The sequence below is a fragment of the Urocitellus parryii genome, chromosome 1, assembly GCF_045843805.1.
Source record: "Urocitellus parryii isolate mUroPar1 chromosome 1, mUroPar1.hap1, whole genome shotgun sequence".
Taxonomy (NCBI): Eukaryota; Metazoa; Chordata; class Mammalia; order Rodentia; family Sciuridae; genus Urocitellus; species Urocitellus parryii.
In genome coordinates, this window is record NC_135531.1 from 249549781 (window position 1) to 249564517 (window position 14737).

The 14737-nt window shown below is 39.9% G+C and overlaps 1 protein-coding gene across 1 annotated transcript in view; it reads left to right on the top strand.

The window, feature by feature from the left end:
• Aox1 (aldehyde oxidase 1) overlaps nucleotides 1-14737 on the top strand; it is a 69705-nt gene that overhangs the window by 4513 nt on the left and 50455 nt on the right. Inside the window, exons 2-8 of the mRNA XM_026399333.2 lie at nucleotides 3112-3169; nucleotides 5015-5111; nucleotides 8282-8390; nucleotides 10294-10420; nucleotides 12696-12757; nucleotides 13675-13764; nucleotides 14621-14701. Of these exons, the coding sequence (XP_026255118.2) occupies nucleotides 3112-3169; nucleotides 5015-5111; nucleotides 8282-8390; nucleotides 10294-10420; nucleotides 12696-12757; nucleotides 13675-13764; nucleotides 14621-14701 (624 nt within the window). The remainder of the gene's footprint in view (nucleotides 1-3111; nucleotides 3170-5014; nucleotides 5112-8281; nucleotides 8391-10293; nucleotides 10421-12695; nucleotides 12758-13674; nucleotides 13765-14620; nucleotides 14702-14737) is intronic.

Sequence of the window (14737 nt, forward strand, 5' to 3'; positions counted from 1 at the left end):
TAGCATGCATGAGGCACTGGGTTCGATCCTCAGCACCACATAAATATAAAATAAAGATATTGTGTCCACCTATAACTAAAAAAAAAAATAAGTAAGAGTAGTTCAAATGAGATAGGAGTCATTTTCCTTTTTTGAAGAATGTATATACTGGGGTACAAGTAGTGAGGGTGTTCCAGAAGGTTCATCGTGTTATCTGGGACCCACGTTTCTGTTTCCCACTGATCTATGAAAGCCACTTGAGTTCCAGCCATTTCATCCCTATTCCAGGAAGATAGAAGGAAAAATAGGAGACAGCACCCTGGGATTGTAAACAGTCTTTGCCATTAATAACTTCTTTTGTTTCTTTTATCCTTTCTCTTCTTCTGTTCTGTGTAAAACATCATCCCTCCCTTCTTGGAGTTCTCATAGCAAATTGGACACATCATATGCCATTTATTTATTTAATTAATTAACATTGATTATGTCCCTATGATATATTTCCAACACGGAGCTCAGTGTTTGAAGCAAAAAAAGAATAACATCAGGTAGTTTTCCCAAGATCAAAAGAGGCTGTACAAACACAGATAATTATGATGCAGGGTAAACAGTGCAATAAGAGGTGAGGTCGTTGACCAGGAGCTCACAGAGGAGGATGCTTCCTTGCCATATGGAGTGGGGAAGGTATATTAGGTAGCAGCACTCTCCACAGAGAATTTTGAGCAGGACATTGAATGGCATGCAAAATTCTGCCAAGTAGAGGGGAGAGAGAGAGGACTTTCCGGACAGAAGGAAACCTGTATGTAATTTAAATGAAAATTAAAAGTATATAACTTCTGGGACCAGCCAGTTCTTGTATCTGATTCAAGATACATGGGTCAGGTGGCATGAAATGATGGGCAGTTTGTCAGAGATACATTGCCAAGGAGTTTAAATTTCTTCTAGGACTGTGGGAACCCTTGAGTATAAATTCACTAAGACCCATTCAGCTTGCTCATTAAAGATGCATATTTTTGGTTTTCTCTCCCAGAAATCCTCTCTCCAGAGGGGCTTTATTTTAACAAGCACCTGGATGATTCAGTAAGTCCCAGAATGGCAGTCTGGCAGCCGGGAGTTATGCTGAATTTAAGCAGATACATGAAATGATAGGGCTTGGGTTTTAGAGTGATCACTCTGGTAGTGGGGTACAGGGAGGCATTGCAGGTGCCAAGAGTGGATGTAGTCACTAGGCAGTGACTAATTGTTCAGGCTCAAGGTGGTAAGAGCTCGTGCCGGGTGGTGGCAATAGAAGTGAAGGGTGTTTAGAAAATCATCTTGGAGGTGTGAACTAGGTGACACTGATCGCAGTGGGCTGAAAGGAAGAAAAATTGAAAATGGCTCAGGTTTCTAAGCTTAGATGACCCAGCAGATAATGAGGCCACAAAATAGATCGAGGAAGAGGAAAAAAGAAGTTGGGGAAATAAAGCAAAGAGTTCCACTGAGGACCAGTTATCTAGAGGATGCCTGGGATATACTTCACATTTTTCTTGTAGAATGTGTACATGTGCATCCGTGATACACATCTCTCTTTCTGTATTGCAGAGTCCCCTAGGGTACAGACTGTGGCAATTGGCATAACCCTCACTTTTGTCTGCCCTGTGGCTATCAGAATTGAGAGGGTGAGGAGGCAGCCCAAGATCCTTCTTGCCCCTCCTTACCTTCCTCCCCGAAGGGCAAACTACTCAACATTACAACATTATGAAAGATGATTTTGGCTTCTGAATCTGGGAAGCAAAATATGCTTTTATCTGTTCTGTTAATCTAAAAGAAATCTCAAACCTTTAATGAAAAATGAGATAACATGGTCACTTTGAAAAACATGACCGATGGTGACATCTTAGTCATGCCACTCCTGGGTATGGCTGTCCCATGCTGTGCTGCAGCTCACACACACACCTGCTCAGGTGTGCCCTGCCACACAGCTTGGCATCACTGGCCTAGCCATCATATCTTCTCCTTGGCTTCTTTGATTTGGGGCCATGGTTGGTTGTGGTCTCTTTGTGGAAGCTAATTATTTGGTAAACAAACAAGTCTTTTAGTTAACTATTGATTTCTCAGAGACTCAACTGTTCCATCAGCTCCTCTCAGCTGCTTCAGAGTTTCTAGGAGAATCTGGACAGAAGTCCCTGCTGTTCCTATTAGTAGAAACAACCACTACCTTAGAGAACAGTGATAATTCAGGACCAAGGACAGTGCAGGGTGGGGACTGGGGACTGGGACAAGATTTAAACTCTACACTTGAGAGGCAAATTCGTGTGTCACAGGTTCCGTAAACCTGAAATCAACTTGAAAACGTGTTAACGTGCATTTTCCCACATCGATGTTCATAGCAGCACAATTCACAATAGCTAGACTGTGGAACCAACCCAGATGCCCTTCAATAGATGAATGGATAAAAAAATGTGGCATTTGTACACCATGGAGTATTACGCAGCACTAAAAAATGACAAAATCATGGAATTTGCAGGGAAATGGATGGCACTAGAGCAAATTATGCTAAGTGAAGCTAGCCAATCCCTAAAAAACAAATACCAAATGTCTTCTTTGATATAATGTGAGCAACTAAGAACAGAGCAGGGAGGAAGAGCAGGAAGAAAAGATTAACATTAAACAGAGACATGAGGTGGGAGGGAAAGGGAGAGAAAAGGGAAATTGCATGGAAATGGAAGGAGACCCTCATTGTTATACAAAAATACATATAAGAGGTTGTGAGGGGAATGGGAAAATAAACAAGGAGAGAAATGAATTACAGTAGATGGGGTAGAGAGAGAAGATGGGAGGGGAGGGGAGGGGGGATAGTAGAGGATAGGAAAGGTAGCAGAATACAACAGTTACTAATAGGGCATTATGTAAAAATGTGGATGTGTAACCGATGTGATTCTGCAATCTGTATTTGGGGTAAAAATGGGAGTTCATAACTCACTTGAATCTAATGTATGAAATATGATACATCAAGAGCTTTGTAATGTTTTGAACAACCAATTAAAAAAAAAGAAAATGAAAAAAAAAACGTGCATTTCCTCAAGTTTGCATGAGCCTACCAAAGTAGCTCTCTCAATTTTGCGTGTATAACTCTTGATTTTCTCTATTGTATAGGTCATAGAAAAAAACGTCAATCCAGAAACAATGCTGTTACCATATCTGAGGAAGAATCGTATCCTTTTCTTTGCTTCAAATGTGTGTGTGTGTGTGTGTGCAAGCACGTGCATGCTTGTATATGTTTAGCTGCAGTGTTCTCATCAGATGATATTTCAAATGTTTTTAGAACTACACCGAGACATCTGCCCTACTATTATGTTCATCTTTGAGGAAGTCCTACATCTTAGTTTTATAGTCAGTGCACAATTGTGGCCGTCAAGAGAACCAAGTTTTTTTTTCTGATCTCTATTTTAACACTAAGTAGATGGCTTAAACAGTGAAAGGAGCAATGGGAATTAAAGTAGTTGATATTAAAAGGGATTAATTAAGCATCCTTTATATCCTTTAGGGACACAAGATTTCACTCTGTCTGTAATGATTAATCATCATTTCCATTACAAAATAAAGCACAGGAATCTCATGAAATGAAAGTAAAATAAAATTGGAGAAATTCAACCTGAAATCTCAGACACATGAGCATGTTCCTAAAGTCATCCAAGATCTTCAAACATAACAACAATGAATGCTGACTTCCTAGTCAACCACAGTTCCTATGTGTACTATTTGAAGTCTGGCACACTGTGAGTGACAGAAAACCCAAATAGTAGTAGACAGGATGGAAGACAGAAGTGTATTTGTTTCTCATTGTGTTTGTTCAGGATCTCCAGGAAGCTGACACCAAAAATAAAGCTACATATGTGAGGGTTAAATGCCTGTGTGACAGGAGGTAAGGAGTGACTCAGAGAAGGCTCGGGAGCCTCTGTAAAGTGCAGTTTTTCCTTCCCCCCACCCCTTGAGGGAAGTTTGAGTGGAAGGGCTCTGGGCTTCTGGTCAGTACAAGGCATGGACATCAAAGCGTTGGGGATGGTTGACATGGACTCCGCGTCTTTCCACAACACAGAGTCACTTGTGGAGATCAGCCCCTGGGAGGTTTGAATCTCATGAAAGTGGTGGCGATCACTTCCTAAGTACAGCAGCCGGATGGCTTAGTCAGTCACCATCCCTGTTGAAGAAAGTCTGTTCCCATGACTGTCATGCTCACCGTGAGGAAATGAAAGATAGGTTGATCAGAATTAAGAAGCAGTGCCAAAAAGTTATCAGAGAACCTAGTTATCAGGGAATGCTCCACCCTCCTCAGCATGAAGCTTTTACCTCGTAGAGGTGACTAATTGAGATCCAGTTGTTACAACTGAATTCCAGCAGAGAGAAAGGAGGGATGACAAAGAAGGGGGCACCCCTCTTTTGAGTACACTTCTCTTGTGGATGTCATACATAGTACTTATATTTACTTCCCATTGACTAGCATTGTTCATGACCCCAAGTAGTGACAGAGGAGGCTGGAAAAATGTATACTTTGATTCTGGACAGCCATACATGTGTCTAAAGTTTGAGGTTTCAACTATTGAATAATAATGAGGGAACAGATACGGGGTAACAAATAGCAGTTTCTGCCCCTGAAAGGCAGATAAACATGGCTAATATGACACAAATAGTCCATAAGTCATTCATAATTTAACATTTACTTTGTATGTCATTGCAGACTCAAATAAAGATGAGAACAAATGTGAAGTGTCCTTATACCTTAATATGCTCAAAGCTGTACATGTATAGACTCTTTCCATTTTAGTTTGGCCCTATCTTTGGCAACATGAGGTTCAGTTTATTTCAAAGACATGCTATAAAGACACACAAGGAAATCAAGAATTTACGAGACTAAAACAGTAACTAAGTACATCACTTGACAAATGTGTTGAACTTAGAAATATGTTAAGAGTCTGTGAAGGTGCTGTTTGACAAGGTCAGGGCTATTCTAGAAAAAGAATCATGGAAAACACATTGTTCTTAACCATGCTTCTTGCAGTCCGACTCACAGGGACTAAGTATGGCTGTGGCGGGGGAGGCTGCGGTGCCTGCACAGTGATGATCTCACAGTATGACCCCATCACCAAGAGGATAAGGTGCCTTGCAGCAAAGTGCAGCTATGGTTCAATTTTTACAATTTTGTTTAATGTCTTCATTTGGTAAATATGTATCAAGCACCTACTATGTATGTAGCACAATTATTTTCAGGCTAGACTCACTCTGCTGTTTGGGCAGGAAAGGCCAGGTGGAAATGGTAGAGGAGAATAACTCTTACAGCCTGTTAATTCATCTCCTTGCTCCCATGCAGTGCATTCTCTCTCCATCAGCTGAGAGATCTGTCTCAAAGTATGAATCAGATCCTATCCTGCTTCTGCTTAAAGCACACCAACAGCTTCCCATTATGTTTAACATCTCTGTGTTTGGTGTGTGTCCTTCAAGGTCACCAAGTTTCTTGGCTCTATAGGTTGATGTCTTCCATCAGCTTTAGAAACTTCTCAAGGCATTATCTCTTCAAATTTTTACCTTTGCTATTTTTCTTCCCCCTCTTCTGCAACTCCCATTATACATGTTAAGACATTTTATGTTATTCCACAGAGCTTGGATGTGGGCTAAGGGTCTAGCACTGGTTTGATTACAGATATGCCTGTGCACCATAGCCAAGCCACCTGCTTTCTGAACTCTGGGAGATTTCACCCTGCTTTTCAGCCTGGTTGCCAGCTTTTTAGGGCACTGGGAGTTCTCTTTGCTCTCCTTTCTTCCTTTCCATGCTCTGGGGGGGGGGGTCTCTTGCATCCATGTTGTTTTGTTTTTAGCCTCTAAAGTATAGCAACGATCCTACACTCCATGAAGGTGGAGTGCCTAAAGTTTTTTCTTCCTCCACAGTCTTCTTTCTTTGCCTGGAGAGTTTCAAGATGGTGGCATGAGACGGACATCATTAACCTAAGTACATATATGAAAACATGAATAGTGTGACTCTACTTTGTGTACAACCAGAGACATGAAAAATTGTGCTGTATTTGGATAATATGAATTGAATTGCATTCTGCTGTCATATATAACTAATTAGAATTTTAGGAAAAGATCCTGTTGAAGATCTTTTGTATGTGAAAAGAAAAAAAGTCCGTCTGGTTTCTCCTCCTTCCTGTCTAAGGCAGATTCCACCTCCTCCTCCTTCTTCCATTTCAGGAAGAGAACAACTGTACCTTAGGGATGACAGCAGCTGTGTCTTCTGTCTTACAAGAGTTTGTCACATAAGAGATTTTATTTAGGTTTCTTATGTACTCAGTATGGGGTGAGGTTTTTTTTAAAAAATATGTTTTTGTAGCTTGTTTTGGCTTTAGAACAAGAATGATGGTCTCTTACAACTTTCTACATCTGAACTGCAAACTCAGCTGCCTTAAAGCTAATACTCAATCATCTCTCTTTCACTATGTGCCCCCTTCACCTTCACAACTTTCTCTATTCCCTTAGCCTGCACTAATTTATTCACAGCACTTCTCATCATCTCAATTGCACAAAGTGTATTGTGTATTGCCTATGTACATGTTCTTCCTCTTCCTTCAACCAGAATATACGTTCTGAAGCTATAGGGATTTTCTCTATTTTATGAATGAATCTTAGCACCCAGAAATCTGCCTGGCACATAGTAAGCACTCAATGAATATTTATATTTACTTATCAATAAATAATTTCCTTCCAGTCTTTCTTTTGTGTTTATCATGTGGAAGCATACTGCACATAGTGTTTAAATACCTGTATATTTCGCCTAATTTTTCATGGATATGTTTTAGTAAATAAAATGTTAATGGCTATGTATGTTCTATCATTTTGGTGGACTAAAACTCATCCCCAAATAGGAATAACTTAGACTGTATTAATTTTCATTAATATCAGCTATGCATCAATGAAACTTCTTATATTTGTGTCAGTGATTATTTCTTTATAAAACATCTATAGAGGTGGGATTGCAGAGTAAAGAGTATGCATATTTTATTTTATTTTATTTATTTTTATTTTTTTTATTGGTTGTTCAAAACCTTACAAGGCTCTTGACATATCATATTTCAGACATTAGTTTCAAGTGAGTTATGAACTCCCATTTTTACCCCAAATACAGATTGCAGAATCACATCAGTTACACATTCACCTTTTTACATAATGCCCTATTAGTAACTGTTGTATTCTGCTACCTTTCCTATCCTCTACTATCCCCCCTCCCCTCCCCTCCCATCTTCTCTCTCTATCCCATCTACTGTAATTCATTTCTCTCCTTGTTTTTTCTTCCAATTCCCCTCACAACCTCTTTTATGTAGTTTTTTATAACAATGAGGGTCTCTTTCCATTTCCATGCAATTCCCCTTTTCTCTCTCTTTCCCTCCCATCTCGTGTCTGTTTAATATCAATCTTTTCTTTCTGCTCTTCCTCCCTGCTCTATTCTTAGTTGCTCTAAGAGTATGCATATTTTAAAGCTTTTTAAAATGTCTTCCAATGAAATGTCTTCCAGAAGAACTTTGGGAGAGCTTCATTTACATTCTTGTAAATAGTATATAAATCCCATTTTTCCAAATCTTTGCTGATAATAGATACTATATTTTTTAAAAACACTTATCATTTTCTTTGATAACACAGTATTTCTCATTGCTTAATTTGAGTCCCTCGTGATCATTTTTGAGGTTCACTTCAAGTGTTTGAGGAACACTTCAAGTGTTCATGGCCACCTGTAGTTCTGTTTGGTGAATAAGAACATTGTAGGAGTCATTTTGAATTGGACATTTTCTAGCAGTGTTGTTTTTTTTTTTTTGCTTTTGTGGGATTAAGTGTTCTGTATCTGACACTCGATCTGTCTGAAGAATGACCTCAGAGTGCACTTTATTGACCAATAACCTTAGCCCAGCATCTGCCTGGAAGGTGGAACAAGGCCTTAGGTGGATAGGTAGTTACATGTAACTAGAGAATGTCAGCCCCTCATTCAAGAAGAAAAACAACTAAGATTAGCTGAAGCTATTCTGGAATTAGAGTTAGGAGGCAGAATTTTAACCGTGCTGTCCACATTCCCACTGTAACCTTGAGTAAATCACTCAGAACCTCAGATTATACTTCTGTAAAATGAGTGTGAGCTAAGGACCAATTGCAGATTCTCAGCCTGGGGAGGTCATACAAAACCTGCCCTGTAGAAAATGAGGACTTGGTACCGTGAGGATCCAGTCCTCTTTCCCACTAGACCTGATGCTATTTATACTCTGTTCTTCTTTTTTGCAACCTGAAGACACTACCCTGCCAACGCCTGCCTGACCCCCATCTGTTCTTTGTACGGTGCCGCCATCACCACAGTTGAAGGCATAGGAAGCACCAAGACCAGAATTCATCCTGTTCAGGTGTGGATGTGCCTCTTTCTCACAGGGTCTCTATGCTTGTAAAACCACGAATGACATTGTGAGTCCCGACATTGAGAGTAGAGCCATCTGGGCCCTGCTGCTTGGTCACTGCTAACAGGTTAAACCCAGCTGGAGCTGAGAATAAACCTGGCATGCTGTGATATGACTTTGTGACTGTCTTGGAAAGGCGCTTTTGGAAGATTGGAGGACTTTTCCCTTATTTTGAGGGGGAGTGAGGTACCAGGGATTGAACTCAGGAGCACTCAATTGCTGAGTCAAGTTCCAGCCCTGTTTTTGTATTTTATTTAGAGACAGGGTCTCACTGAGTTGCTAAGTGCCTTGCTTTTGCTGAGGCTAGCTTTCAACTCGTGATTCTACTGCCTCAGCTTCCCAAGCCACTGGGATTACAGGCATGTGCCTGACTTTTCCCTAAAAAAATACTGACATGACCTCTCATGTTTTCTCTGTTTTAATTAGATGGGACCTGACCATCTTATGTTCCAGACTCATAAAGGAAGAAGAGTCATGTGCATTGAGGGATATAATTTTCTTTTTTTTTTCTTGTTTTGTTTGTACAGTGGAAAATTACATGGAAGTATCAGCTACCAAAAAGATTTGTTAAACATAGGGCTTGTTCAGAAGACAGCTGAGAGGCCCCGTCAATGAATTTTGTGACTTTTCTCCTAAAACAATCTCCTTAGAGCTTGTCCCCCAAGTGAAAGATACCTTCAGAACCCCCCCCCAAAGGGCCACTCATACTTGTTTTGATCTAAGTTAAGGAAGGTCATTTATGAGAAGTGGACAAAAGTTGGAAAACATGGGAGCAGCCTAGAAAATAGCCCAGCTTCAGATTCTCTAGACATGAAGGAATTTTGTTTATTTCTCTGAAACCTCACTAGCTAGCGGGAGAGGATTCTCCTGGGTGTCCCTGTGAGACTTGGCTGTATACAAGCACGGGAACTCTTTCATCCTCAACTACTGCTGAGCTCCCATCTTCACAATGTTGCCAGAAGGCAGTTTGCAAACTGGACCTGTCCTTTGGAAGTTAGACTCCAAAGAAGGGCAAAAAGTACCAGAACAGTTAAGGCAGTACTTCCTGTTTCCTCATCTGGATTAGTGGTGGCCTTTGTAAACTGTGTGTAACAGCATCAGTACAGTAGTTGGCAGATAAAACTGTTCTCAAGAAATACTCAGAGGCTGGGTGTGATGGCACATGCCTGCAATCCCAGTGGCTCAAGAGGCTGAGTCAGGAGAATCGCGAGTTCAAAGCCAGCCTCAGCAAAAGCGAGGTGCTAAGCAACTCAGTGAGACCCTGTCTCTACATAAAATGCAAAATAGGATAGGGGATGTGGCTCAGTAGTTGAGTGCTCCTGAGTTCAATTCCTGATATCCACCCCCAACCCCCCCCCCAAAAAAAAAAAGAAAGAAAGAAAGAAAGAAAGAAATACTCAGAAAAATTTTCTTCGTTAATTTCTCAATTTGAGTGTAATTTGACTCATTTCTCTGAAGGATTTCCTTGATATAATTGACCCACAACTGCAACTGTACCTTGAAACCACCTAGGAATCTTTAAAAGATATTATTCCTGTACCTCACTTGCACAGTCTCTAAGTTAATGGGTCTGGGGTACAGCTGGGTCCTTGGAAGTGTTGAGCCCTCCTGGTGATTCCAAAGGCTGAGAACCTCTGCTGTCAGTGAAGCTTAAAAGCTGATGAGAAGCAGGGATCTTGACAACCCAGGCCAAAGATGCTAGGCCCTCTGGGATAAGAAGGGCTTTCAGGGGCCTCTTCTCCAAATTTAATATGCCCAGAAGTATCTGGAGATCTTCTAAAATGGAGGGTCTGGTTCAGTAGGTCTGGAATGGAGCTCAAGATCTGCATTTGTGAATGTTCTGTCCTTCCAGGAGAGGATTGCCAAGTGCCACGGCACCCAGTGTGGATTCTGCACCCCTGGGATGGTGATGTCCATCTACGCGCTGCTCAGGAACCATCCAGAGCCCACTCTTGATCAGTTAATGGAAGCCCTTGGTGGTAGGTTGTGTGTGTGTGTGCGTGTTATTGTAATGATGATGACAACAGCTGATATTGGACACCCTACCATGTGCCACACAAATGCTGTTTTAAGATTATCTTACAATAATTTTATAAGACAGGTACTGTTAGTATCCCCATTTCATAGATGGAGAAGCTCAAGTTTGGAGACAGTCATTTAAAGTATGCCACCTAGGTGTAGAAGAGTAGGTTTGTTGAAATCAAGTTTCAATTAGGTCGCACATCGCATTTGGCCAATGTATTTCTCAGTCTTCTGTCTTTAAGATTTTCTTCTTTTTATCAGTTGTTTGCCTATTTTTATAATCATTAAAAAGCCAGGTTATTCATTTACCCTTGGAAAGAAACCAATTACCTCTACAAGTTGCTCTCTTACTGCTCAGGGTAGGTGATCTCAGCAACATCTCACAAATCAGAAGACCATTGATGAACATTGCATGAAAAGATCTTCTGATGATTTCTTATTTCAAAGAACTGTCTGAGGCCGCTCTGGAAAGATTTTATCAAGTTCAAGATCTCAGTGTATATGTGTGCATGCGGGGGGTGGTCTTCATCAACAAGATTCTACAAAAATTAAAAAAAAAAATAAGAGCTAGGCTCTGGCTCACACCTATAATTCCAGTGACTCAGGAGGCTGAGGGTGGGGGATTACAAGTTTGAGGGTAGCCTCAGCAACTTAGCAAGGCCCTAAGCAACTTAGTAAGACCTGTCTCAAAATAAAAAATAAAAATGGCTGAGGATATGGCTCGGGGGTTAAGTGTCCTTAGGTTTGATCCCCAGTACCAAAAAACAAAAAAATGAAAGCAAAAACAAAAACACAGCCTCTCAAATCCTACGTCTGTTGATACTCTCCATGGCTCAATTTGTCTTTGTTTTTGACCTCCTGAAGACCTTGTTTCTCTGCTCACCGAGCATGAGACTGAAGCTCATGTCTACACTTCCTCTGCAGAATGTTCCAGGGAAAACTAGGGCAAACAGAAGCAGAAGAGACAGTATATGGACTTTATTCTGTCTAATTTCCTTTAGTCTCATCCTGCCTTTGATTTCATGGCTGTTTTTAAATGTAAACAGTTGATAAGGGTTCTCAAATTTTAGGGTAAAGACATATATGGGAAATTTATAAATAATGAAAAATTTTGGAACCCACAACCATAGAATTTGGCTCTAAGGTCTTGTTTTTTTTTAAAATTATATGTCAGATGGGGGTGGCAGAAGCCTACGAGACCACTGTGAGAGAAACACTGACCTGGTAGTGATTTACTATAAATGAATTATGGGCCCAATTGCTTCCAAAGTTTAATAACTACCTTTGCTTCTATATAATATTATCCATCTTTCTACCAACTGAAGCTTAACACATACTTTTTATCTCTCTCTTCTCCTCTCTTGCAATAAATTGATAATTGCCATAGTAAGTATTAATAATAAGGGATTTTCTTCTTTTAAAAAAGGAGAATAAAAGCTGGGTGTGGTGGTGCATGCCTATAATCCCAGTGGCTCTGGAGGCTGAGATAGGGGTTTACAAGTTCAAAGCCAACCTCAGCAAAAGCGAGGCTCTAAGCAATTCAGTGAGATCCTGTATCTAAATAAAATACAAAATAGGGCTGGGGATGTGGCCCAGTAGTTGCATACCCCTGAGTTCAATCCCCAGTTATCACCACCAACAAAAGAATAAAATCTTGCTATTTGCAAAAACATGGACGAACCTAGAAAACATTATGCTAACTGAATGGAATAAGCCAGACACAGAAGAGCAAATATTTCATGATCCCTCTTATATGAAGAACCTAAAATAGTCAAATTCAGCAAAGCAGAAAATAGAATGGTGACTAGCAGGACCTGGGGAAAGGGAAAATGAGTGATTGTCAAAGTTTGTTATGCAAGATGAATAAGTCTTAGAGAGATAATGTACAGCATGGTGCCCATAGTTATCACCACTGTATTATATACCTAAACATTTGCTAAGAGGACAGGTCTTTTGTTAAGTATCCTTGTTATTGAATGACTGAGTGCATGAATGAAAAATGAACAAATAAGCAGCAGGAGGAAACTTAGGTAGCTGAGCTGTTAAAATGTACCTTAGGATTCTCAATTAAATATCCCAAATTGCTGATGTAATAATTTGTGCAGATTAGGTGGACTGAAATGTCCAACAGAACTTCCTTCTGGGATGAGGTCCTTCTTTTTATTGTGTGTTTGGCAGCTTGTGCTTTTGTCTAGGTTACTCAATTAACAGAGCTGGGGTTTCCTCTTTCAGGTAACCTGTGCCGCTGCACTGGATACAGGCCCATAATTGACACATGCAAGACTTTCTGTAAAGTAAGTAGAAAAGAACTTGTGAATGAGTATGTTTTTCCCCAATGAAGCAAAGTGGTAGGGTTCATCAGGTGTGATTAGAGGAATAGCCATTGTAATACAGGGCTACTTCCTATCTCGAGGTCTATAATTGTTATTTGCTCTTTAGCCTTGGGCAGGAGGGTTACCCTCATTCATTGAGCTTGCCTTAGTAGTTTCATCGTGAGCACCTAAGCATTTTGACATTGGTGGCAGTTATTGCTTGCAAGAGGCCATTCCTGATCTGTTTGGGTCAGGTACCTTCCCAGGAGCTCCTCTAGCTCCTTTGCACCTGGGATGTAAATGGGCATGCCCTGCATAGCATTGGTGATAGTGTGGCACTATTGCCCATATGCTGTTCCATCTCTTCACTAGACTGTGTGCTACTTGCAGCAGAGGCTGTATATCTCCATGGCTGGTCACCATGTTCTAATTGAGTGGTTAATCAATATTTATTTAAATGAGTAAATGAACAAACAACCTTGGAATGGAAGACAAAAGGCAGCCTTTTGGAAGTTAACCTGTGAAAGAATGATGTCATAGATAAGAACAGAGTGTTTATATGCCAATAGTTGTGCATATTTATTGTTAAATGTTTGAAATATTTAATATTATTAACTTTAATCATTAATCATTAATAATAGTAATTGCGGTGTGCCAGGCTTTGTTATAAGAGCTTCACATAGTTTAACTTGTTTAATGTACACTGCTATTCCAAATTCCTTATAAGCTCAGGTTTTTCATTAGAGTTAGTTTGGATGTGTTTAAGTACAAACAATTCTCCTTTATGACACCTAATCATAATGATTCTATATTATGAGGTTTATCTGGTCGTTACCCACTTTATGTAATATTTAGTAGGATCAGCATTAAATTCCTACTGATTTTTTTTTCCTCATTAGACTTTTGGCTATTGTCAAGGTAAAGAAAATGGAACTTGCTGTTTGGATCAAGGAATCAACGGATTACCAGAACTTGAGGAAGGAAATAAAGTGAGTGAAATGTAAAGTTGTTTTAAAGTTTTCTCAGGACATGTGCAATGACTGACTTGCTCTTAGAAAGAATACCTTCCTCCCCAAGCTGTGTTAACATGTTCCTTCTCATTCTCACTTCATTTCTATTTTTTAAAAAATCAGCCCAGGAAGGAGCAGGCAGATAGAAGACCGGAAGCAGGTACAGGGGTACAGTTAGATAGGAGGAATATGTTCTAATTGTTCAATGGTCAGTGAGATAATTATGGTTGACAGCAATTAATTGACTATTTCAAAATAACCAGTAGGGAGGATTTTGAATGTTCTCAACACAAATAAGTGATAAATATCTGAGGTGATAGGTATGTCAGTTATCCTGCAGTTTCAAACTACATGCCATTCTGAGTAGTGTGATGAAATCTCATACTGTCCTCCTTTATTTTATCCAGAATATGAATCTTCCCTTTGTCCAATGTATTCCACTTTATATATGCTACCCACCTATTTGTCATTTATTTGGTAGTCATCTTAGTTATCAAGTCATCTGTCAAAGTATTGCACGGCTTGTGTTCAAGTAACCTTTCTTTTATTTAATAAGGGCTCCAAAGCACAAGAATAGTGATGCTGGTAATTTAGATACACCAAATGGTAACTATAAAGTACTTCCTTTAAGTGAAAAGGTGAAAGTTATCAACAAAATAAGGAAAGAAAGTTGTATGCTGCGATTGCTAAGATTTATAGTAAGAATGAATAGAGTAAGACAGCATATATAAGGTTCAATATGATCCACAGTTTCCAGAAGCCATTGGGGGTCTTGGGACATATCCCTCTAGAAAAGTGGGAACTACTGTAACCTCCTGTACTTTTTCTCTTTAAGACAAATTCAAAACTCTTCTCAGAAGAGGAATTTCTGCCATTGGATCCAACCCAGGAGCTGATATTTCCTCCAGAGCTAATGGTAAGATAGGCAATGTTGGGTCTAGAGGGTTCATTT